This window comes from Rhinatrema bivittatum, chromosome 3 (assembly GCF_901001135.1).
Source record: "Rhinatrema bivittatum chromosome 3, aRhiBiv1.1, whole genome shotgun sequence".
In the NCBI taxonomy this organism is placed as follows: Eukaryota; Metazoa; Chordata; class Amphibia; order Gymnophiona; family Rhinatrematidae; genus Rhinatrema; species Rhinatrema bivittatum.
The window spans coordinates 265,610,572-265,635,604 of NC_042617.1; the positions used below are offsets into that span (position 1 = coordinate 265,610,572).

At 42.8% G+C, this 25,033-nt stretch overlaps 1 protein-coding gene across 1 annotated transcript in view; it reads left to right on the plus strand.

The window, feature by feature from the left end:
• Positions 1-25,033, plus strand: part of LAMA2 (laminin subunit alpha 2) — a 1,492,466-nt gene that overhangs the window by 1,385,829 nt on the left and 81,604 nt on the right. Inside the window, 3 exon segments of the mRNA XM_029596813.1 lie at positions 67-78; positions 13,013-13,133; positions 17,750-17,926. Coding sequence (XP_029452673.1) covers positions 67-78; positions 13,013-13,133; positions 17,750-17,926 — 310 coding nt within the window.

The window sequence follows — 25,033 nt, forward strand, 5'->3', positions numbered from 1 at the left end:
TTTGCTAAAGATGAGCATGCAGAGTTAAAACAATGAATTTTTTTTTCATCTTTTCCTTTCTCCCAGTATGAAAGCCAGGTAAAAATGAAAACTTTCTCTTTTCTGCATGCCTCCTGGAAGTGCATGTGCCAGGCAAAGGCTGGGTTATGGTTAGCTTGCTGTGCAGAAGCAGGTTTTCGGCGATGCGTTTTGCATCCAGCTGTTATCTCGAGGCTGTGAAATCAGAGAACTGCACCTGCTGATACAACAGAAGCATCTCCTAAGTGCTTCGCGCTGTTTCCTCGCACGCTGCACACACCAGCGCACCTTTATCACCTCCCCCCTGCAGCTGCTCAGCTCATTCTGGCTTTGTTTTGAGTAAGAAACGGGAACCTGCTGAAAGAAATGTCTGGTCTGTATTTAAAATTACAATAGCAATTTACGCCCAGCGTGGGCTAACCTAGTGGCTGACAACGCATTAGGGGGCCTTATATGTTGGATATGCTGCTAGTCAAGGGATGGATCTAGTTCCGACAAATGGAATGGAGGGGAAAGTCACGTTAATGAGATTTGAAACTGAACATGTCAACAGAAGATCAGGAGAATCCTGTGATTTGCATGATTTGCACAGGAGAGGACTGAACAGTAGTAGCTGATGCAACAGTCAGACAAAAAGAGAGATGGCAAACTAAGAATTTACAAAAGCCATGTTTCTTAATTTTTATTTGCACCCACGCCACCCTCTAGCACATAGAACAAAATCAGATACGGTTGCAGCTTGTGGAATACAGGCTCTGTGGACTTCTACTAGACAGATATTTTTATTGCAAAAGCTTTTAAAATCTTGTTTATAGACTTTACCTATCCAAAACTGAGGTGATGTGCAAACTGTTGTACACTGAATTCAAACCAGATGGATTTCAGCTAATGGCTGCTGTCCCAGCCAGCCTCCGTCCTGACCTGTCCAGCCCCTCCTCACCTAGCCCATGCCCCCCGGCCTGTCCCTTTTTCAGGGCCCAGCACTTGTGCACATATCGGCACTTACGCGCTTGGCTGGGCCCTTTTTTAAATGCGTGTAGCACGCGCATGGCCCCACCACATACTTAAGTACCGGTTTTTACACGTACGGCCATTTTAAAATTCAGTCGTTAGTCTCTGCTGGGGTGCTCATGTCCATCTCTCTAGCTCCTGGGGGGGGAGCTTGCCACCTTTTCCTCATCAGTGTACAAACAGCCCAGTCAGACAGGAAGTCCTATGGGGAACCCCAAACGCATGCCAAAATCCTACCTGAGTCCAAAGTTCTGTTTCTTGCTTACAGCCTGTGTCTTGGTCCCTTTGGGGTGGAGATCCAGTTGGGAATCTCCAGATCTTGGTGTTCTGTCCCACACTGTCTTTCAGTTCTATGTGATTTCTCTGGGGGGGGAAAAAATCTGAAGTTTCCAGTCCTGAGCAAAGTTTTCAATCTCCTGACTCTGATCCACGAGTAGGGACGGGAAAATAAACACCTCCACGCAAACCAAAAAGGGTAAAATCCAAATTTCTCTAAGTCCAAAAATCCCACGCTGGGTAATGCTGTCACTGGTCTTGCTTCCTCTAGGGAGTAGAGAGGTAGCTCATAGGTCGCCAGCCCCTGCTCTCTAGATTGGGGGGAGGTTGCCCCTCTGCAAAGGGTGCAGGGTGTTCCCCAGAACCAGAAAACTTATCCAAACCTGACTAAAATTCTCCCAAAACCTGTCTCTTAAAAAATGAGGCAGACCCTCTCAGACAGGGAGTGTACCGATGAGGAGTCCCCTCTAAACGTAAAAAAATTACCAAGTTGGGTTGGAAGGCCCAACCAAAATGACCACGCTCTCTCTACCAGTGGCGCAGCCAGAAATTAATTTTTGGGGGGCCCAAGGTTAACATGGGTGGGCAGCTGACATACAGATCTAGACCCTACTAGTTGTACTTTTGTCAGTAAATAATGCCTTAGAGTGCATCTGACAATGGATTTCCAAGTATTTTCATCCTGAGTGATGCTTTAAAATATTTTAATTCTATTTCAAGCACTTACCAGAATTAAAAATACCTTATTAATCTGTAATAATTTATTTTATATTCATTGCAGTTTCTAAATACACATCATGTAAAAAGTAAACAAAGAACACTTAACAGAAACATCAGATCCAATCATGTAATAAAACAAATATCAATGAATGAATCCTCTATCCCAAAATGCAGAGAATATTATAAGTACAATAAAACAGCAATAATCATAACACTCATCATAAGAACAAGATTTTCAACAGGTACAGAACTAGGGCATGCAAAAATTATATATTCAATGACAATAAAATTAATTCCCTCCAATGCGAAACATTTTGTGAAGTAAGACACATCCCTACAAAAATAAAAATAACACCTAGAACCTTGCCATACTATACCATAACAGCAGTAACTCTCAGGACTCAAACAGCAGCAACCTTATCTACAAAAAGACAGCAAAGGCAAACATTACACTAAGCCCTAGAACACTAATCCAGAACCTAGTGCGCAAACAGAACAAGCCGAACTGCTACAAATCCCTACAGAGAAACCTCATGCTAGCCAAAATTCTGTACCTCTGTTACACTTGCACAATACAGACAGACCCCCTACTCAATACAAAATAAGGGAATACAAATTAGAAACATACATGCAGACAAAACTGAAATGAAAAGCCTGAGAAACCAGACTCTGTGAAGACTGGAATACTGAAGAAACAGCAAAATGCAAATATATAAGAAATGCATTCCCAAATATGGCATATTCCAATCACTGAAAGCAAAACAATTTTTGTTTTTACCTTTGTTGTCTGATCTTATTTTCAAATTGGTTGGTCCCAGTCTCTTTGTTCCCCTTGTCTGTCTTTTCCAATTCCTTTTTCAGGGTGTCTCTTATTCTTTCTGTTTCTTCTCTTGTCTTCTTTCCTTCCTCCATCCACACACACAAAGAAGCTCTCTCACATATGCTTCTCACATACATGCTTTCTCTCACACAGGCTTCCACTTTTTCATGCTGTCTCTCACATACACACAGGCTCCGCATTCCCACACACTCCCCTATGCTCTCTCTCACATGCAGCCTCTCACGCTCACATGCAGGTTCCCACTCCACCACACACACAGGCTCTCGCTCACATGCTATCTTTCACACGCAGGCTCCCATTCCCCCTCACAGACACACACACAAGTTCTCACTCTTGCATTCTGTCTCACACACAGGTTCACATTTCCCCCTCACACACACAGGCTTTCACATGCTCTCTCTCACATGCAGGCTCACACAAACATAGGGTCTCACAAACAGGCTGCCACTCCCACACACACAGAGGCTCTCACTCTCATGCTCTCTCACATGCAGGCTCCCTCTTCAACACACTAAGGTCTCAAACACACAGGGTCTCACTTTTCAATGCTCTCTCTTTAAAACATACATGCTCTTGTTCTCTCTTACATAGAGGCTCTCACACCCACATGCTCTCTGTCCCTCACACACATACACACACACACACACACACCCACAGCTTCTCCACTCTCACATGTTGTCTCTCACAGACACACACATACAACCCTCCCAGGCAGGCTCTCATTCACACCTCACCCTCAAGAAACCTCCCTTTCATATCCCCACCCCACCCCACTACAGGTTGCCATTCACACACACACACACACAGGCAGGCTCCCCTTCACACCTCCCCCTCCAGGCAGCCTCTCACCATTCCAGGCTCCCATTCACACATAAAGCCAGGCAGGCTCCCATTCACACCAATACCCCTTCCCCCAGCCAGACTCCCATTCACACACACAAATACACGTCAGGTAGGTTTCCATTCACAGAAATACACACCCAGGCAGTCTTCCCGGAAGGGGAAGCCTGTTTTGCTGCTCCTCCTCGTGTGCCAGCCTCTGCACTATACAAAACTCTTGCAGCTAGACTTTTTCTATGCTGATCTCAAGTATTGTGAGTATTATACGTTATAATTTTTATGCTCAATAAGACCTGTCAACTTAATTGTTTAAGTCTTTTTTTTTTTTTTTTTTTTTCTCCTTTATCTTTTGGTCATCAATGTTACAACGTTATTGTTAAATTTTTGAACTTATGTACACTGTTCCAAGTTTCATAACCTTGTTCTATGTAATGCCTTTTGGCAATTTTCATGTTCTGTTTCAATGTAAACCGATGTGATCTTTATTTCATATAGGAACACCGGTATATAAAAATCTAAAAATAAAAAAAATAAATCTGCAAAGAGCACGCGCTAGCCGCAAGAATTTTGAATTTTGTAAAACTGGAACACGTGGCAGAGTAGGTGAATGGGCTCTCTCCCGGTGGTATTCTCTTCTCGGCTGCTGGTGGGATAAGGTCCACAGGTAGCCTCTTGGGCCTCTTCTTTCTTCAACCACCAGTAGGACGGGATCCACTAGCAGCCTCCCGAGCCACTTTTTCATCACAGATGCCGGTAGGGTGGAAGCCACCAGCAGCCTCGCAGGGCCGCCTCCTCTCTTCGGCTGCTGCTCTTCTAGCTGTGCATGTCTGGCAGTGCTGAGCCTGTTCATGGGGGGCCTTGCAACAGGGCCTCTTTTATGGGGCTGCCAGGCAATGCTAAGTGGGTAGGCCTGAGCTCAAAGTGGGTGGGCCATGTCCCATCCAATACTATTCCACTGCTCTCTACCACCTGGTGCCCTCAGGATAGTTAATCACAGTCAACTTCATAGGAGAGACTGAAATGCAATGGAAAATCCCACTAATCTGTTATTGCTAATGGACAGGAATCCAGGGCCATCTAGGGGCTGATTGAAGGGTCAGCCATATTCTCGCCTTCCCACAAATATTGTGTGAGAGAGCGCGACACTTGCGTGAATACAATTTAAATTTTTTCAATGCTTTGTACATAAAAGACATAATATACAGATAACATGGCAGAAATTACAATACCTGGCCTCACAACAAGGGGTTACCATCTCAAATGGAACCTACGTCCAGGGTAGGCAGAAAGGTTAGGACCTTACCTAAACACACATAATAATTACAATACATTACACATATCTCTTCCTCTACCACTTTCATCTCCATTCTCCAAGAGAGAGAATCCTCATCTCCAACACCTTTTCCATTCTCCTGGGAGAAGATCCAGTTACCAAATGGTGTTCCTACACTTTTCCCAAAGGAAGGAACCATATCCAGTGTGTCATAACCCATTCTTCTTAAACTCTCTCTGTGTTTTACACTCACTGATGGACACAGAAGGGGGTAGTCCATCCCGGTAGTAGACCGGCTAGCCTTGGCCCATGTCCAAACTCCATACCAGTAGATGGAAGTAACATAGCCAACCGAGAGGTGTTTGTATCCTGGCTAACTTGCCCATCCATGTCCAGTTTACATTGCACATTGACATTATATATTTTACCATTGCACTGTAATATACCCAGGAGAGGTACTTGACCCTTACACCTTCTGCCAAACACTTTAACTCCATTCTTTGATCTCCGGGAGGGAGGGGGGGGGGGGAGAGATCTTCCTCTTGACTTTCAGTGCTGCTCCACCAATCTTTCACAGGCTCCAGTCAGAGCCTGTAAAAGGAAAACATTTAAATGCAAAGGGACCAGGACCTCAAGATCACTTCCGTATGATGGTATCAGCTGCAAATAAAAAATAAGTTAGAAGGTATAATACTAAATTTGATGAAGATGGTTTATCTAATGAAAGAAAATGGTTAGATAATTAATTCTGCAATAAATAAATCAAGAATACCACTTTTGATTGAATTTTTTGACATTTTATATTTTTTTATGAAAGTGTTTTCAATGTATATTTTTTTCCAGGCGCAAAATGTACCAATACAAATTTTTCATTCACACTTATTAAATTTAATATCTCTCTCAACTTGAGAAAAATAATGAATTAATACCCTTCCCATCTAGGGTAAAGTTCCCATTTTGTTCCTTCAAATTTCCCCGCTGTACTTTGTTGAGAGAGGTAGCAATGATGGATAAATCATAATCACAGGAGGCTTTTCTCGTCTTCTTGGTCTGAGGTCCAGGCCAGATAATCCTTTTGCATTAAGAGTCCTCATTTAGGAAAAAAAAAAGTCCACCCTCCACTGAGGGAAAGCTTACAGTTCTTTCAACTTGAGCCTCTACAGGCTAAATGGATTCTTTCTGAAACAAAGCAGAAAACTGAATCCCTTCTAAGGTATCAGGAACGGTCTGTTCTTCACACCCACCTCATAGGGCAATCAAATCCTCTAGTTTCTCTTCTTCCTTCTCTCCCTTGACCCGCTTAGCCAGATCACAGTGATCAGGACTTGTTTTTTTTAATTGTGACCCCCGTTGGGCAGCATGCATTTTATGGAGTCCAGACCTGAGGTGATAAGCCACGGCATGTTTGTAGATATTTCTTTCTAGCCACATTTCTGCCACCTTGCGGTTGAAGGCCTGCCTGTATTTGGAGTGCTCCCTCACTGCTTGCGGGTTTGTAGAATCTTTAATGATTGTTCGGTCAGCGTGCTCCGCTAACCATGAATCTCTATTTTCTTTGATGACATTCATTATATGTACTGGTACATATGGGTATTGTAACCTGAAGATACCCTGTACCTTCTTTCTATGGTCTGCTGCCTATAGGAGAGGCTAAAATGGAAAGGAAATTCTCACTAAGCTATTATTACTAATGGACAGGAATCTAGGGCCATCGAGTGGCTAACCAAAGGGCCAGTCACACAAGTGTTGTATGTTGGAAAGTGGGCATCAGTTTAGAAGTGTTGTAACCATTAATTGTCTTACCTTAAAACACCTTAAGTCGTGGACTTCCTGAATAATAATACTGAGCAATTTATTACCTGAGTTGCCATCATGGACAGAGACAGATTTACATTCAGGCTCTACTTCAAATTTGCTTACCGGTACTCATCTCCTGGTTGGAGAAAAATCATGCCCAACAAAAGGACGACTTGGCCAATGCAATCAGTCAGCTCAGCCTTTTCCTGCTTCGGTATCCCCTGATGTCTGTGACACTCGACTACATAGCAGGAATCTAATTAGTGATTGCAAACTATGCAAATGCATAAAACCCAAGGAGACTAGGTTTAGGTAGCTGAGTTTACAGGGCAGTCCACCACTCAAGCTCCGCTCTTCATTTACCCATCTTCTACGTTAAAATACAGTGTGCAGACAACTTGCAATGATAAATTGACTGGTAGAGTTATCCTAGGCAAGAAATGCCATAACTAACTACTGCTGCTTTGGTGATATAGGCATTGATGCATATGAGGAGATGTATTAAAGTTTTGATCTGACCATTGTCTGGACCTTGCACCGCCATTTTTCACGTGGAAAATACTGACCTGTTCCCACTGCTAAGGATGGAACAGTTTGTGAACTAGAACATAACTACAGCAAAAGTCAAATGTTCCCCAGTCTAACATGCAAAAATAGGTTATATAGAAATGCACCTTATTACATCATCTTTTCTTAATTTGTTTTCTGGGAGAGATCCTCTGATGCTGGGCTTTAGTCAATAAAGATTCTTTTTTCCATATGCACAGAATGGGGGAAAAGACCTTTTGAATAAGACCTGCTGTAAGTGGTAGACTGTATTAGCCTATCATGACTTAAAATAAGCCCTGATCATGGACAACAAAATAAAAAAACCATTCTGCTTTGCTTGCTGCGATGGCTTCACAGCTAAGAATAGCTTTGGGTTCATAATATGCATTACTGAAAATCAGCTTTTGTAAGTCATGCTTTTATTTTCAGATCTTATGAGAAATCTCTTTAACCTGATTTTTATTTCCAGATGCAGCGGGTACCTCACTTTTAGAATAGTGCACTGTAGATGCGTGTGCATTACCTGATATGGTTCTTGCCTTGTTTAGCTGATTGCATTACTCCCATTTTGTTCCTTCAAATTGTCCTCCTGTACTTTGTTGAGAGTAGTAGCAATGATATGGATAAGTCATCTGCCTTTTCTGCGTTTAGACAACAAGGCTACAACAATTAATTTTGTTTAGTTTTCAGAAATGAGAGAATGCATGGTGAATACTGGGGACTCAGTAACAGCAAGAAGTGAGGGGTTCATTTAGCCGCAAAGCCCGGCATTTGGAGCCCCAGAGCTTAGGACTTTAATATAAATGTCTTTAAGAGGTCAATTTTTAAAGGGATTTCCTTGCCAAAAAAAAGTTTTAGCCATGTAAACCAGCTGTCTGAAAATTGTCCATCCTCTATGCAAGTAAAACGTACACCGATAGTTCCACAATGCACTTACTTATATCTGCATTATATAGTGTACGCATTCCCGGGACGTGGATAGGTACTGGAGAAAACTATGCATATAGTTTGGGATTTTCAAAAGTTTTGAGTAAATTTTCAAAGGGATTCTGCATGTAAAAATAGCATATACTTGCTTAAGTAGCATGTTTTTGTGTATATATGCTACTTTATAAATATCAAAAGTATGCAAGTACTTTCAGCTGCTTGTGTACATTTTACTGATGCAAAAAAGGGGCTGTCTAGAGGTGTTCCGGGGTGAGGGCAAAAAGCATGAATGGAAGTTGCACTTTTATAACAGGCATAAGCGTATACATTATTGAACTTATTTGTACACTTTTACACCTGGTAACTGACTAGCGCAAACAAAATCGGAGTTGTCTTTAGGTCTGCAGTTTTTGGTTGGGAGTTCTGGGAAAACTGGTGGAGGATCAGGGTGAAGTGCTAGAGGGTCTAAATGAACTGGAGATGGACTGGGTGAACTGGTGATTTCAAGGATGTTATATTTTTTTCGCATCTAAAATATACATGTGTCTGTTTATAAAATGGATAAGAACATAAGAAAATGCCATACTGGGTCAAACCAAGGATCCATCAAGCCCAGTATCCTGTTTCCAACAGTGGCCAATCCAGGCCATAAGAACCTGGCAAGTATCGAAACACTAATGGGCAGATTTTCAAAGGATACGTGCGTAACCTGAGGAAATCTGCCCCTGCGCGCGCTGAGCCTATTTTGCATAGGCTCAGCGGCGCACGTATGTCCCAGGGCTTGCAAAAAGGGGCAGTTTGGGGGCATGGCCAGGGGACGTGGTGTCAGCTCGGGGTGTGTTCGGGGGCGTGGCCGCGGTCCGGGGGCGTAGTCGAGTGCCCCCACACAGTGGCCTGTGTCGGGGCCTGCTGCACCAGCATTCGGCATGCTCAAGTTACGACTGCCCGGAGGAAGGCGCAACTTCCTGGATAAAGGTTAGGAGGGGGATTTAGGTAGGGCTGGGGGGTGGGTTAGATAGGGGAAGGGAGGGGAAGGTGGGGGGAGCGGGAGGGAACGGGCAGCGTGCGCAGGCTGCGGATTTTAGCCCCGCGTATCTATTGAAATCCGGCGTACTTTTGTTTGCGCCTGGTGCGCGAACAAAAGTATGCGCTCGCGCTTTTTTTTTAAATGTACCCCTGTCTATTCCATGCTACTGATTCTAGTAACAGCAGTAGCTATTTTCTAAGTCAACTTAATTATAGAGAAATGCATTGCAGATTAGAGATTTATTTACCTGTCACATGGTGGAAGCACTGGATGGCCCACGCCATTTTTAAAGATGGCACCGGCTATCCAGTGCTCCCTCCATGTGACAGGGGCCGGCCAATGGCACGGATACCCTGTCACATGGTAAGGGCAAAGGCCATCGGCGCCATTTTTATTAGTGGCAGCCGATGGCCCGGGAGCAGGAGATCGCTCCCGGGACCCCCACTGGACCACCAGGTACCTGTAAAAAGTTTTTGGGGGGGTCGTAAGAGTGGGGGAAGCTAAGGGATTAGTTTTAAAGGGTCGGGGTGGGTTTAGGGGTTATTTTTGTGTGCCGTTTTTCCCGCCCTCCCTCAAAACGATAAGAGAACCCCCACGAACCATATCGTGGGGTTTTCCTATCGTTTTGGGGGAGTCCCCGATTTCTGACGATTTTGAAAATATCGACGATATTTTCAATCGTCTGAAGCCCGATTCACATCCTTATTGCAGATATTCTCATGCACTGAAACATATGCGGGTACTTTCTGAGCAGAATTACATGCTGTTTTTTAAACTCTGCAGCTCCCGCTGCACAGTTTATAAGATATTAGGATAAATTTCTGTGCATTCAATTATGTGTGCAAATTCAGTACTGTGAAAGTTAGGTTCCCTGTGTGTAGTTTTTGGATGAAAAAAGTAGCAACAGAAAAGGCAGATTCAAATGTCTGCAGTTACTTTTCCCTGGGTCAATTTTAAAAGCAAAAATATGTTTGGTATCAGATGTAACTTTGTGTGTGTATGTGTGTGTGCCTGGCAAACCTGCAAATTTTCAGACTGTAGCCCTATGTTGGTAATTATAATATTACCCTTCCAGTGTCCCAGATGTTTGCCATGAATTTCCTGAGGTAGTGTTAAATTCCACTGCCACAATTACTCTCGCCCTCTTCTCCCTCAATGCCGTCATCACTCCAGCTCCTTCTGTTATCCTAAACTAGGTCATATAATAAAAGCTTTATTGTACCTTTTGAGGTATGGCTAGTGAATTATTTATAGCCTCCCCCCCCCCCCCCCGAGCATATATGACAACCTCATCCTCACTTTATTAGGTGGCATTTGGCATGATGGCATAACTCTCGTCTACCCTCACCCTCTGTCATGCCATTGCAGTGATTAGAAAATAGAAAACTCATGTCAGACAATCAACTGCAAGATCCAACAGGTGAAGCCTAATGGAACTTCACAGCCGCAGTGGAACATGAAAGAAAAGATTTAAGTAAATTAAAAGTTATAGCGTTTATAGAATCTTTTTTTTTCTTCAAATTTAATTTTCTAAAAACAATGTTTCCCTTGCTAGAGGGCTCTGTCACCAGAGTAATTACCCTTGTCCTTGTTAGATACCCTCACCTTCAGCTGAAGACATCTAACTTAGGTGACAGGCAATTATATGGCAATAGAGCCCTCTCTCATGGGAAATGTCATTTAAGTAGATGTTGCAATTATTTTTTGTTCTACCCCCAGGGGTTCTCTCCTTTCCTTATCTTCTCTCATTACAGCATAGGCATGTTGTTTAAAATTACATTAGCTTGAAAAATACAATTTGTAGTGGAAAGCTCATGCAATTTTGAGTAAACAATTTTTTATCAAGCATATGTGACAAAAAAAATTTAACTCTGCCTGAGGTCTGTCAACACACACTATATGTGGTTAATGAAAGGTGCCATTCTCTATCTCTACCCATCAAGACTCTCCCTTTTCCCCTGCGAACATACAGACTGCATTTTTTGAAATCCTCGGAGAACTACTTTATGCCCACTTATTTCATAGCTCAGTGCCTTTAAATGCTGAAATGACAGCTATCAGAAAAGTGGTGGAAGAAAAAAAGAGAGCTGCCATTGTAGGGTGATGTGATAGATATGCCCTCAAATCTCTGCTTGAGGATGGAAGGTGATGCAGTGTTTGCAGGCTTGCATTGTTGGCTGGGACCCTATTTTCCACCCTACTTATAGCAGAGGTGTGAGTTATCATCCAATTTACTGGGATACACAGATATATATCATATCACAGGAAAACTCCTTTGAATAAAAAGAAATGCTGTTTGATTTATTGTGGAACATTATATTATATCCTATTTACTGTTTACTGTGCATGAAAAAGATAACTCATGCCTGTACTATGAAAATTCCCCAATATTTACACCAAACACTGAAAGTTGGATGACAGATACCTTATTTTTATACCTTAAAGAATGAAAGTACAACTGCAAGACTTGATCCCATTATTATTTATGTCAGCACCCATTATATGTACAGTATAGTCAGTCACTGTACCTTCAATCTTATGCTTGTAAATATTTGAATCCTATTCCCTGACTAGTATACGTCATATACATGGTGCCATCTACTAAGGATAAAATATTGAAATTCAACATATATAACATTAGCCATTGGGAGGTCCATATTCAGACATTGTCCAAATAGCAAAGTTAGCCAGATAAATTATCCTCATCTTTCAAATTTCTTGTGTTCTGTCACTTCAACTGTGTTATGCTACATAGGGAGGATAACTTTCAAACAACTCGGTGTGACCTCATTTATGCACATATATCGTCATGTGGAGATCTACTGTAGTATTTTATAAACTGTGTGTATCGGGTACACGCAGATTATGAGACACACATACGTCTATCCCCCCTTCACACATGTGTATGTTTGATCACGCATGAATACCTGTAATGCATTTGAAAGCGTATTCTTTTTCTACCTAGTTCCTAAACATATACATGTATATTTTACACCCCAAAAAAATATAACTTGCTCGCATAAAAGCCTGATTTGTATGTTAAAATTGGTAAAATTGTATAACATGTGCATGTAACTAAAATCACCAGTTTGTCATTACCTCCATCAGTTCACCCCGCCCTTCTCCAGGTCATCAGGACCCTCCTAGTTCTTCACCCTGAACTCCCCGCAGTTCACTTATACCTCCCACCCAACCAATAGCAGATAGCAGAGGAGTCTGATATCAGTTGCACAGGAGGAAAATTGTGCAAATAAGTTGCCTAATATAGTCACATAAATCTATTAAAAAATGGCATCTTATGCTTGTTCCTCTTGGCCCACCCCAGAATGCTCGTAGCCCGCCCTTTTTTGTGCAGGTAAGTGTGCGCCCAAAACAGAAAATATGCGTGTACTTTTGTTGTTTATAAAATAGCAAGAATGCAAGATCAAGCAACTTATGCACATATATGCTACTTTAGTACTTTTATGCACATAATTCCTTTGAAAATTCACCCCTAAGAGTTTTATTTTAATTAGCATTTAAAAAAAAATATTACAAATAATTATTTTTAAAAAGGAGGTAGGGAAACAATAGCTGGTATGATGACTGCAACGTTATTCCCAACATCGGCAGTGGAGTTTCACAGAGAGTCATGCAAATCTATGTGTCTGAGTGATTACCTCCACAAACGAAAACAAATCTCTCTCAGTCTTTCTTAAAGTTTAAAAGATTTGTTTTATATATTTCTTTGCAGGCCTGAAGTGAATGTCAAGAAATACACAGGATGTATGAAAGATATTGAAGTTTCACGAACACCATATAACTTGCTGAGCAGCTCTGATTATGTGGGGATAACCAAGGGGTGTGCACTGGAGGTATGCATTGCTCCTTCATTCTCCAAGCACGGCAGCATTAGCTGCCCAGTCTGAATTTCCTCCCACTACTGACAAGTAGGCATAAGTTACAATAACATGAAGGGCATCTGACTTTTAAAAGCTATGATGTGTCCCACTGAAGAAGGTTTGCAATGGGATTGAAGAATAGGTCAAAAATCCTTTTTGAAATGCCCATGCAGGGCAGATGATGTATAACTTTTTTAAACCAAAATTGTGGGATTGTCCCTCCAAATAGTGAACAACTGATCACACTTTAGATGATTTGAGGCTAAACAATCCATCTCTAACCCATCTAGTGCTTGTCCTGTGGAACCACAAGCAGGGAATGGCTTCCTTTTGAAGATCGGTTAAACAGGTTAGGGCTCTTTAGCTTGGAGAAGAAGCAACTGAGAGGGAGATATGATAGAGGTTTATAAAATCATGAGTGGGGAAAAGGGGGAAACAGGTAAATAGAGAATAGTTCTTTACCCTTTCAGATAGTACTAAGGTTGAGGGGGCATTCCATGAAACTTAACAGATTTAAAACAAATCAGAGAAAGTATTTTTTTTTTCACTCAGCACACAATCAAGCTGTGGAATTTGTTGCCAGAGTTCATGGTCAAGCCATCTAGGATAGCGATATTTGAAAGGGGTTTAGGTAAGTTCCTGAAGGAAAAGTTAATAAACCATTATTAGCCAGGTAGAGGTGGGAAAGCACCGCTTATCCCTGGGAGTGAATAAGGAATGGATCTACTCTTTGGGCTCTATCAGTTGACTTGTCACCCAGATAGGTCATTGTCAGAGGCAGGATGGTCCTTTCATGTGATTCAGTATGTCATATCTTATGCTTGTTTTTGCTTTCAGGATATCTACAATTTGTTTGGATTCATGGGTTTGTGGACCCTTGGCCCGAGGTGGGGGTTGGTACCACCTGTGGGGAGGAGCCCCACAGGTCCCCACCATTGGGAGGCGAGATCAGCTGGTAGGATATTCAGTAGTATAGAGGAATGGAGCATCCTGCGTCATAGCCACATGATCATAGATGCAGTAAAGAGTACTCTGGGGGATCCTGAGGAGCAGGGTGAGTGACACAGTTCAAGGAGAACCCACAGTATACTCGCTGGACTGGAGAGGTACATTCCAGAGCAGGTCCGCCGAGAAAGGGAAGCACTGGGCAGGCCCTGAGGAGTGGGGAGCGCGAGACAGGAACTTCTGGCGATCCGCAGCGGAGAGAGACACGAGGGGCGGGACTGCGCAGCAAGAGAGTATGACATACTGAATCAGATGAAAGGTGACGTAGGCAAGCCCGTGGAGCGGGGAAGCCCAGGTGAATCTCTGTAGTAGTGACAAAAGCAACCCCGAGGAGCGGGGTTGCGCAAGAAAGGACCTCTGGCAGAGAATCGAGGCGCTACCCCGAGGAGCGGGGATGCCGAGTAGAGTCACTGAAATGGAACTCAGGCACTGCCCCGAGGAGCAGGGAGCACAGATAGTCTCAGCTGTAAAACGAAGACACTGCCCCGAGGAGTGGGGGAGTGCAGGTATAGTCTCTGCTGTAGAATGAAGACACTGCCATTAGGAGCAGGAGAGTGCAGGTCCAGTCTCCAAGCCGGAGGTGGTACCAAGGGGCTTGTCGGGCATTGTGTTCCACAAATTGGGACTCCCCTATGACAAACATAAGCAGCTCCTTTACTTCTTAAATAAATGACTACTCCACTGTACCATTGATGGGTTGTTCCGTGTAAAATAATTTTTTACATGCAAAAAAATTTTTTTTCTGTGCAAAACATTTTTTTACATTGTTGTAACATCTGGTTACAGCGATGATATACAGAATAACACTCCCCTGAGGAAAGACGATTTTCGTCTGAAACGTGTACATATCGGGACTTTTAAAGTATAAATCGATATTCATCACAGATGAGTGAGAATTTTCACCAGAGTTATAAAGAGAAGGAATATTGGAGATTACAGTGAACAACAACTAGATATGTGATTCCGCAGTCATAAATGCAATATTAACTGGATGTTATCGTAAAAATCATTATAGATTTATTAAAAATCGTGTAAAAAATTTTTTTTGCACAGAATACGAATAGTCACATATAGGAGGTGGTGGAGGTTAATGATTATAACATCTAAAGAAGGTGCGGGGACGCCTACACGACCTATATGAAACCTTCATCTCTCTTATTACACATATTTAAATCTAAAAAAAATGTTTTTTAAATTGTTAATCCATACAGCATGTAGGCATCAAAAATAATTGAATGTACGAGAGACATTTGAGCAAACTTTAAATCTAGTATAGAAGGAATTTTCAGAAGTTTGGTAATTCAGCGATTTAACAGAAGTTCATTCTGTTTATTTGATGTTAAGTCCAAATTTAGCCAGAGAAATGGCACTGAATATGGACCTTTTAGTTTTCTATGAAAATTGTCTTCTAGACTCATAAGTACAAAACTATCTGTGCACCTAGACTAGCTACGTGAAATTTCTCCCTTAATGTCTTTCAATAACCAAAAGGCATGCATTAGTTGATACTGAAGAAAAGTACTTTATTTAAGCAGTGAGCAGCCACAAAAGAACAGCATTTTCCTGGATGTAATAAGTCTCTGCAATAGACAGTCAGTCAGTCATTAGACTAAAGATGGACACATGGTAGCACCGAGTGATAATATGCGGAGCACTATGGAAAAACTGGCCTGGTTGAGAATGGCCACGGAATCAGTGCAGTGCCTGCTTCTTGCATAGAGAACTCTGCAAACTTTCCTGCGGGGGAAAAAATCTACAGAATAGTGTTTACCACCAGTATAAAATGGACTCGGAAGTGGCAGGAGTCAAATTGGTTTACACAAGAGCAATGCATTCGTTGGGTTTTCTTTTGCCTTTCCACGTGGATTATGATTACAGATCATGGCTCCTTCATAGCTGTGCTGAAACACTGTGCATCTATTACTGACTGAAATAAAGAGTCCTGTCCTACATATTTGGCTGTTTAAGCAGATTTTTGGGGTACTTACTGACTGAATTGAATTTAACTTAATATTTCCATTCCACCTATTGTGGCTGGCAGCCACTTCAGAGTGGATTACGATGTGGTATATTAGGCGCATGCTTGGGGTTACATTACAAGCCGCTCAGCGGGAAAATAACAGGGGGACTTTACCCGGGCTTTCTTTAGACAGATTTTCAGCTGAGAATTCTCCTAAATATAGCCAAACAAAATTCATCCAACTAGTTTAAGGACATCTATTTATGTGGTTGGAGTTGTCCGGCTAAATTTAGCTGGTTAACGCTTCAGAATTCACATTAAACCAAAATCTTGTTCCGGGAACGCCTGCAGCGCCGCATCTCTCCCAGCTGGCTAAATGGGTGTGCCCTGTGAATTGGGGAAGACAAATTTAGGGCTAGTTTCATCATTCTTCGCAGAATGATGAAGCCCACAAAAAAGGGGGCAGGGGGAAAAGGGGAGGCGGGCCTGCGAAAGGCCGCAGCCGTTCGCACCACCGCAGTGCGATTTCACCGACCACGGTGCGGCTGCCTTCCAGTCTTTTGCACAAATAGTGCCTCCATAAAAGGTAGTGCTATTTGCCGCGCTACTGCCAGCGATAATGTTCCTCACATTATCGCCGGCAGTGGTGTCACGACCGACTCCTCCCCCTCCCCGCCCTGACTCCTCCCCTCCAGCTAATTTGCATTATATCGCATGCGAAAAGGCTTTATTGTGTGCGATAAGGCCCTAACGCATGCGATAACGCTTTGAAAAATAACCCCTTTAGCTGGTTAGCAGGGAAAATTTCCAAAGTCACAGGTTTAGCCAACTGAAGTCTGCTGGGTAAACCCTTTGAACATTGTCCTGAGAGTGATTATATAAAAGGGAACCCAGCTTTTTATGAAAAAAAGATAGAAACGGGCCCTAAAAATGATTTAGGTCAGGGGTTGTTAATAGCTCTTGTCCTCAAGAGCTGCACTCGCGGTGAGCAAGTAAGTGCAAGAGTTTCTTGGAGCAAGCCAGGAGGCGTGTATCATGAAGCGTGTCACTAGAGGGCCTTGTCCTGCCCACCACGCTACCAGGCGGGGGCAGGCAAGTAACAAGAAACCAACACAGGACTTTAGAAAAATAGGAATAAATGAAAGAAAACTGAGACACAGATCATTCTCTGGTGCTCCTTTTGTAATTGTACTGCGTGAGCAGCCTGTCCTATACCTGTGAATAGGAGACCTCAGGTTGGTAGAGAAACCTGAAATGGATAGAAACGTCTCCAGTGCAAAATAAAAGAAAATAACATTTCTGATTGGATTTAACTTCTAAAGTCTTTAAAAATATATATATATTGAATCTAATTGTCAAAAGAAATAATAATTTGGGCTTTTTTCACCAAAATCCTAGGCAGTCAGTTTTCCAATAGCTAAAGGAATGTAGGTAGAATTTATGCCTGCCTGTTCTCTAATGATGGAGAAAGGTTTCAACCTCTGCTGTAGTGCTTATACATTGCCAGCATGTCCTCAGAAGTGACTCCGTGTAGACGGAGTGTGCCAAATGAGAGCAGTAGGACTTATTGTTACACACCTCTCCGTTAACTTGATATATATTTTCACCCTTTCTCTCTGCACAGAAAATACACACCGTCAGTTTTGCCAAGCCTGGGTTTGTGGAGCTGCCACCGATCTCGTTTGACACTGGCACGGAGATCCACCTGTCCTTCAGCACCAAAAAGGAGTCTGGCATCATCCTCTTTGGAACCAGTGGGGCTCCTGTTCCTGCAGGAAGGAAGCGCAGGCAGGTTGGACAGGTATGGAGACATACGAACATTCAGGGCATCTGCTAGCAAATGACATTCCTAATGGAATTCTCATCCTGGCCATCCAATCCTCTGGATTGTGTACCCCTCTGCACAATCCAGAGGGGTACAAAACATCATGCTCAACAGTGAATTAACAAAGAACAGTGCTAAATATCCTCTGATTTGGCCAAAATATCCTTTCTTTTTTTTTTTTTTAATTGTAGTAGAAAAAAAATGCTGTAAGCCAAAGGTCCCCAGATATTCAGCCATATGTAGGATATAGGTTCCATTTTACAGCACCATACAGGAGAATTTCCATGTTCACAGCAGCCCCTGCATAAAATGGTTTGCAGCCAAGGTATGAACAGAGGAAGGTTAATGTAGCATTTTTAGAAAAAAGGTTCCAGCATACCATGTGCTTCCCAGCAAACTGTCGCTCATTTGCATACGTGTTAGTTTAGCATTTTCTAGTCAAAATTACATAATACACATGGCATTATGATAGATTTTTCAATTCAGATTTTTATTTTTACCTGCTATTAAGATTACTTAGAAAATAGCCACTGCTATTACTATGGGTAGAAATCCCTTGTGTGTCGGGGAAGACTATAGTGATAGGGGTATACTACCGTCCACCTGGTCAAGATGGTGAGACGGACAGTGAAATGCTAAGAGAAATTAGAGAAGCTAACCAAATTGGTAGTGCAGTAATAATGGGAGACTTCAATTACCCCAATATTGACTGGGTAAATGTATCATCGGGACACGCTAGAGAGATAACGTTCCAGGATGAAAAAATTGATAGCTTTATGGAGCAATTGGTTCAGGAACCAACGAGAGAGGGAGCAATTTTAGATCTAATTCTCAGTGGAGCACAGGATTTGATGAGAGAGGTAATGAAGGTGGGGCCGCTTGGCAATAGTGATCATAATATGATCAAATTTGATTTAATGACTGGAAGAGGAACAGTGTGCAGATCCAAGGCTCTCGTGCTAAACTTTCAAAAGGGAAACTTTGATAAAATGAGAAAAATTGTTAGAAAAAAACTGAAAGGAGCAGCTACAAAAGTAAAAAATGTCCAAGAGGCGTGGTCATTGTTAAGAAATACCATTCTAGAAGCACAGTCTAGATGTATTCCACACATTAAGAAAGGTGGAAAGAAGGCAAAACGATTACCGGCATGGTTAAAAGGGGAGGTGAAAGAAGCTATTTTAGCCAAAATATCTTCATTCAAAAATTGGAAGAAGGATCCAACAGAAGAAAATAGGATAAAGCATAAACGTTGGCAAGTTAAATGTAAGACATTGATAAGACAGGCTAAGAGAGAATTTGAAAAGAAGTTGGCTGTAGAGGCAAAAACTCACAGTAAAAACTTTTTAAAATATATCCGAAGCAGAAAGCCTGTGAGGGAGTCAGTTGGACCGTTAGATGATCAAGGGGTTAAAGGGGCACTTAGAGAAGATAAGGCCATCGCGGCAAAATTAAATGATTTCTTTGCTTCGGTGTTTACTGAAGAGGATGTTGGGGAGGTACCCGTAATGGAGAAAGTTTTCATGGGTAATGATTCAGATGGACTGAATCAAATCACGGTGAACCTAGAAGATGTGGTAGGCCTGATTGACAAACTGAAGAGTAGTAAATCACCTGGACCGGATGGTATACACCCCAGAGTTCTGAAGGAACTAAAAAATGAAATTTCAGACCTATTAGTAAAAATTTGTAACCTATCATTAAAATCATCCATTGTACCTGAAGACTGGAGGATAGCAAATGTAACCCCAATATTTAAAAAGGGCTCCAGGGGCGATCCGGGAAACTACAGACCGGTTAGCCTGACTTCAGTGCCAGGAAAAATAGTGGAAAGTGTTCTAAACATCAAAATCACAGAACATATAGAAAGACATGGTTTAATGGAACAAAGTCAGCATGGCTTTACACAGGGCAAGTCTTGCCTCACAAATCTGCTTCACTTTTTTGAAGGAGTTAATAAACACATGGATAAAGGTGAACCGGTAGATATAGTATACTTGGATTTTCAGAAGGCGTTTGACAAAGTTCCTCATGAGAGGCTTCTAGGAAAAGTAAAAAGTCATGGGATAGGTGGCGATGTCCTTTCGTGGATTGCAAACTGGCTAAAAGACAGGAAACAGAGAGTAGGATTAAATGGACAATTTTCTCAGTGGAAGAGAGTGGACAGTGGAGTGCCTCAGGGATCTGTATTGGGACCCTTAGTTTTCAATATATTTATAAATGATCTGGAAAGAAATACGACGAGTGAGATAATCAAATTTGCAGATGACACAAAATTGTTCAGAGTAGTTGGTTCACGGGTAGATTGTGATGAATTGCAGGAGGACCTTGTGAGACTGGAAAATTGGGCATCCAAATGGCAGATGAAATTTAATGTGGATAAGTGCAAGGTGATGCATGTAGGGAAAAATAACCCATGCTATAATTACACAATGTTGGGTTCCATATTAGGTGCTACAACCCAAGAAAGAGATCTAGGCGTCATAGTGGATAACACATTGAAATCGTTGGTTCAGTGTGCTGCGGCAGTCAAAAAAGCAAACAGAATGTTGGGAATTATTAGAAAGGGAATGGTGAATAAAACGGAAAATGTCATAATGCCTCTGTATTGCTCCATGGTGAGACCGCACCTTGAATACTGTGTACAATTCTGGTCGCCGCATCTCAAAAGAGATATAATTGCGATGGAGAAGGAACAGAGAAGGGCTACCAAAATGATAAGGGGAATGGAACAGCTCCCCTATGAGGAAAGACTAAAGAGGTTAGGACTTTTCAGCTTGGAGAAGAGATGGCTGAGGGGGGATATGATAGAGATGTTTAAAATTATGAGAGGTCTAGAATGGGTAGATGTGAATCGGTTATTTACTCTTTCGGATAGTAGAAAGACTAGGGGGCACTCCATGAAGTTAGCATGGGGCACATTTAAAACTAATCGGAGAAAGTTCTTTTTTACTCAACGCACAATTAAACTCTGGAATTTGTTGCCAGAGGATGTGGTTAGTGCAGTTAGTATAGCGCTGTTTAAAAAAGGATTGGATAAGTTCTTGGAGGAGAAGTCCATTACCTGCTATTAAGTTCACTTAGAGAATAGCCACTGCCATTAGCAATGGTAACATGGAGTAGACTTAGTTTTTGAGTACTTGACAGGTTCTTATGGCCTGGATTGGCCACTGTTGGAAACAGGATGCTGAGCTTGATGGACCCTTGGTCTGACCCAGTATGGCATGCTCTTATGTTCTTATTTTATTCTGAGCTGGTTTTAGTGCTCAAAGTTTTTGAAAATTCCTTCTACTTAGCTTTTCTCAGTGTTACAAATACAAACTGGAGTGCTATGTGCTGATCCTTTTCAGAGCCCTTTGCACGGTGTACCCCCGATATATGTTAAGCATTAATGTAGAGGGAACAAAGCATGGACCCTGAGGAAATAGTTTTTAAATCAAGGCATTGACTATAACAAACGGTGTGTATCTTTTGTTACAAAAAGTGTAAAAAGAAATGGACCAAATAACACATATTTCTACCAAAAAAAGAGAAAATAGACCAGAGAATAAGTCCAAAAATGGAGCAGGTGAATGGATATTTTGAAGACTCTAGCTAACACTGCTGCTCTAAGTGACTTGCATGAGATCATGGAATCAAACCTGGAAAGGTTTATAGTTCTGTATTGTCAACACTAAAGGGTAAATTTTTAAACCCTGGCGCGCATAAATCCCGGGGTTTACACGCGTGGCCAGGCCTTATGCACGCCGGGCCAAGTTTCAAACGGGCCCGGCCATGCGCTTAAACCCCAGTACGCGATTAAGTGCCGGGGCCTGAAAAGGGAGTGGTCCGAGGGGCATGGAGGGGCGGGAACAGAGGCACTAGTAAAGCCGCCATTTGGAGCTGTTCCGGGGAAGCGCGCACCAGCAGTCGGACGGTGCAAATTGCTTCTGCTCCGGAGGAGCAGCAACTTAAAAAATAAAAAAAATTAGGTAAGGTGGATTAGGTTTAGGGGGTGGGGAAGGGAGGTTAGGGTAGGGGGTAGGGAAGTTCCCTCCCAGTCCACTCCTTAATTGGAGCGATGCATGTTATAAAATCGCAAGTCCAAGTGCATGCACCGGGTAGTGTGCGCACATGGAGGCGACCGCGTATTTTTTTAAATCTACCTTTTAGAGGATAAGTTTCAAAGAATTCCACGCAGCCCCATATATGCGCATGCGAAGATCTATTACAGTATTATATAACCTGCACATTAGGGATGTGCATACATTTGAAACAAAATAGGAAATAAAAGAAGGTTTTCTATTTCATTTTATAACATTTCAAAATGAAATGATAGAAAAACCAACAAGATTTTCTTACTTTTTTTCTGTTCCATTTTGAAAGAAATGGAAAAAAAAAAACCACTTGGCTGTCAGGCCTGGGCATAGGACAATGCACCAGTGATGGACCCAATCTCCAGGATAGGTCCCATCACCGGGACCTCAGCTTAGGTCCAGACCCAAAATTAAGTCCTTGGTCTAGGTCCAGACCCAAGCCTGTCACTGGGGCCTTGGCCTGTTCCCAGACCTAATACCAGAGACCAGCCAAGAGGCCAGGTCCTAATGCTGAGACTCAGGCCTAGGCAAGAAGCCGAGGTCTAGCCTAGAGGCCGTGTTCCATCACTGCACCTTCGGCCTAAGCCCAGGCCCAGAGACCAGGGTCCAGGCCTCCAGACATCTTCTTCTATCAATAGTCCTCTTTAAGATGGCACCCTCCACTCAGGATGAAGGCGCTGGAGACATTACTCTTGCAAGTCTTCCAAGCAAAGGGTGCCATTTTGAAGATGACCATCAACCGTAGAAGATGTACGGTGACCTGGTTGGTTTCCAGCCTTCGGTCCTATGAGTTGGCTGAGGCTGAAGCCATGGTGATAGGACCTGACCTCCTGGCTAGGCTCTGGTGTTGGACCTAGGCTTGGGCATTTGCCAAGTCCTCAGCATCAGGACCCAGCCTCCGGGCTAGGACCCGAATCAAGCCTGAGCCGAGGCTGAAGCCCCAGCCAAGGGACCAAACCTCTGGGCCTGGATGGTGGCATAGGGCCTGGGCCTGGCCTAGGCCTCGATGTCAAGACCTGGCCTTTGGATCTGAGGAGGGCCTATTTCATTTTTTTGTTTTGGGAGGGGATTAATGTTTATTTTGTTTCTGCAAGCTACAGAAATAAAATAAACATTAAATGAAACGATACAAAGAGGGGAACCCCCCCCCAAAACACAAAATAAAGTTTCCCTGTGCATCCCTACTGTGTGTATCAGGACTGCACATATTATAAAATGCACAAATATCTCCTCCTAACATACATGCAAATATTTGGTTACTTGTGAACATCTGCAATACATTGAAAGTATGTTCTTTTCCTAAGTATTTTATAAAAATATGCATGCGTATTTCATGCACAAAAAAACAGAACTTGTTCACGTAAAGCCTAGGCAGAAGTAGGTATATTCTCAAAAATGCACATGTAATAGAAATCTCCAGTTTACTGATACCTCCACTAGTTCTCCCAGTCCATCTCCAGATCATTGACTCTCTTAGTTCTTTACTTATGAAGTTCTTTACTTATGAAGTTTATAAAACAGCATGTGTGAAAGTACAATGTACTTACACAAGTTTATGCTAATTTTATGCATGTAACTCCTTTGAAAATTAACTAGATTGACATTTATTTTCTGAAATTATGACATTTGCAAAAACAAAAAATGGACAGGAATATATAGAGTTTGAAAAAAACTACCATGCACAGTATTTCCACATATTCTGTCCTTTGCAGAATTGTGTCTGCCTCTAAAATCCAAGTCTTGAAATTTAGGGGCCTAGGCAATGAAGGTTAATGTGCTTGCTAAAGGCCTTTTTGCCCATGCTAAAATTAGCCTGATATGCAGTGCCTTGATGTGCATGTAAGACAGTTTATCAGCACATTATCATGCAGCTGCCAAAATTAGCCTGTACTGCATGTAATGTAGGGAATTTCATATGTGTGGTATCCCTCCACCTTCTATTCACCATGGGCCAGATAAAGGCAAAAATGTAACACCTGCCTCAGACCAGGTGTTACATTTTTACTGTGCATGCTGCAGCCCCAAATCTTTTTTGCTAACTGGCCCATTCATTTTGGGGCGGTTAGCATAGAGGTTTTAGCGATGTGCAGGGATAAGAAATTAATTTTCTTTTGGGATTTTTTTTTTTCAGTTCATAGATTGTTTGCTTTGTTTCATTTGTCTAAAAAATCAAATCAAACATTAAAAACAAAAATGGGACCTTCCAAGACCTCCCACTCACCCAGAAAAATGCCGGGACCAGGATTCCCCCCCCCCCCCCCCTGCCCCTACACACACACACACACACACTTACCTGGTCTGGTGGGGATTCACCAGCAAGGCCTACCACCAGGCCAAAAACTCGACTTTGCATAGTTTGAGTCAGGTCACCGCAACCTTGGCCTACGTAAGCTCAAAGCCTTCACTTAGGCCATGTCCCAAGCCCAGGCCTGGAGGCCGGGTCCTGATGACAGGGCCTTGGCCCACACCCAGACCTGATGCTAGGGCCCAGCCTGGAAGCTGGGTCCCAAAGCCTGGGCCTCGGCCTAGGCCAGAGCCCATCCACTGGGAAGAATGCACTGGAGTTAATTAACTCTGGTGTGAATCCAGCGGACGGCGACAGTTGAAGAAGAAAAAAAGAGGATGTCAGATGCTCCCAGGCCTGGACCTGACTCTAGGTTGAGGCCCAGGGCATCAGACCTGGGTCTAGGTCAATGCCCTGGCATCAGGACCCAGCTTCCGGGCCAAGGACTTGGTGTTGGGACCCAGCCTCTGTCCTAGGGCCTGGGTCCAGGAGATGCTCCAGTATCAGGACCTGGCCTCCAGGCCTGGGTCTGGGTGGAGGCCCCATCATTGGAACCTGGCCTGCATGCCGGGCCATGGCGTCAAGCCTAAGCTCAGCATAGGCCAAGGCCCTGGCCTCCTCATCAAAACCCAGCGTGGCAGTTTCCATAGATACCCAACGGATCCATTAAGTTTGTTCGGGGGGAAGGGGGTGGCAGTTACCAAGGCCCCTGCTTTGGGCCTTAGC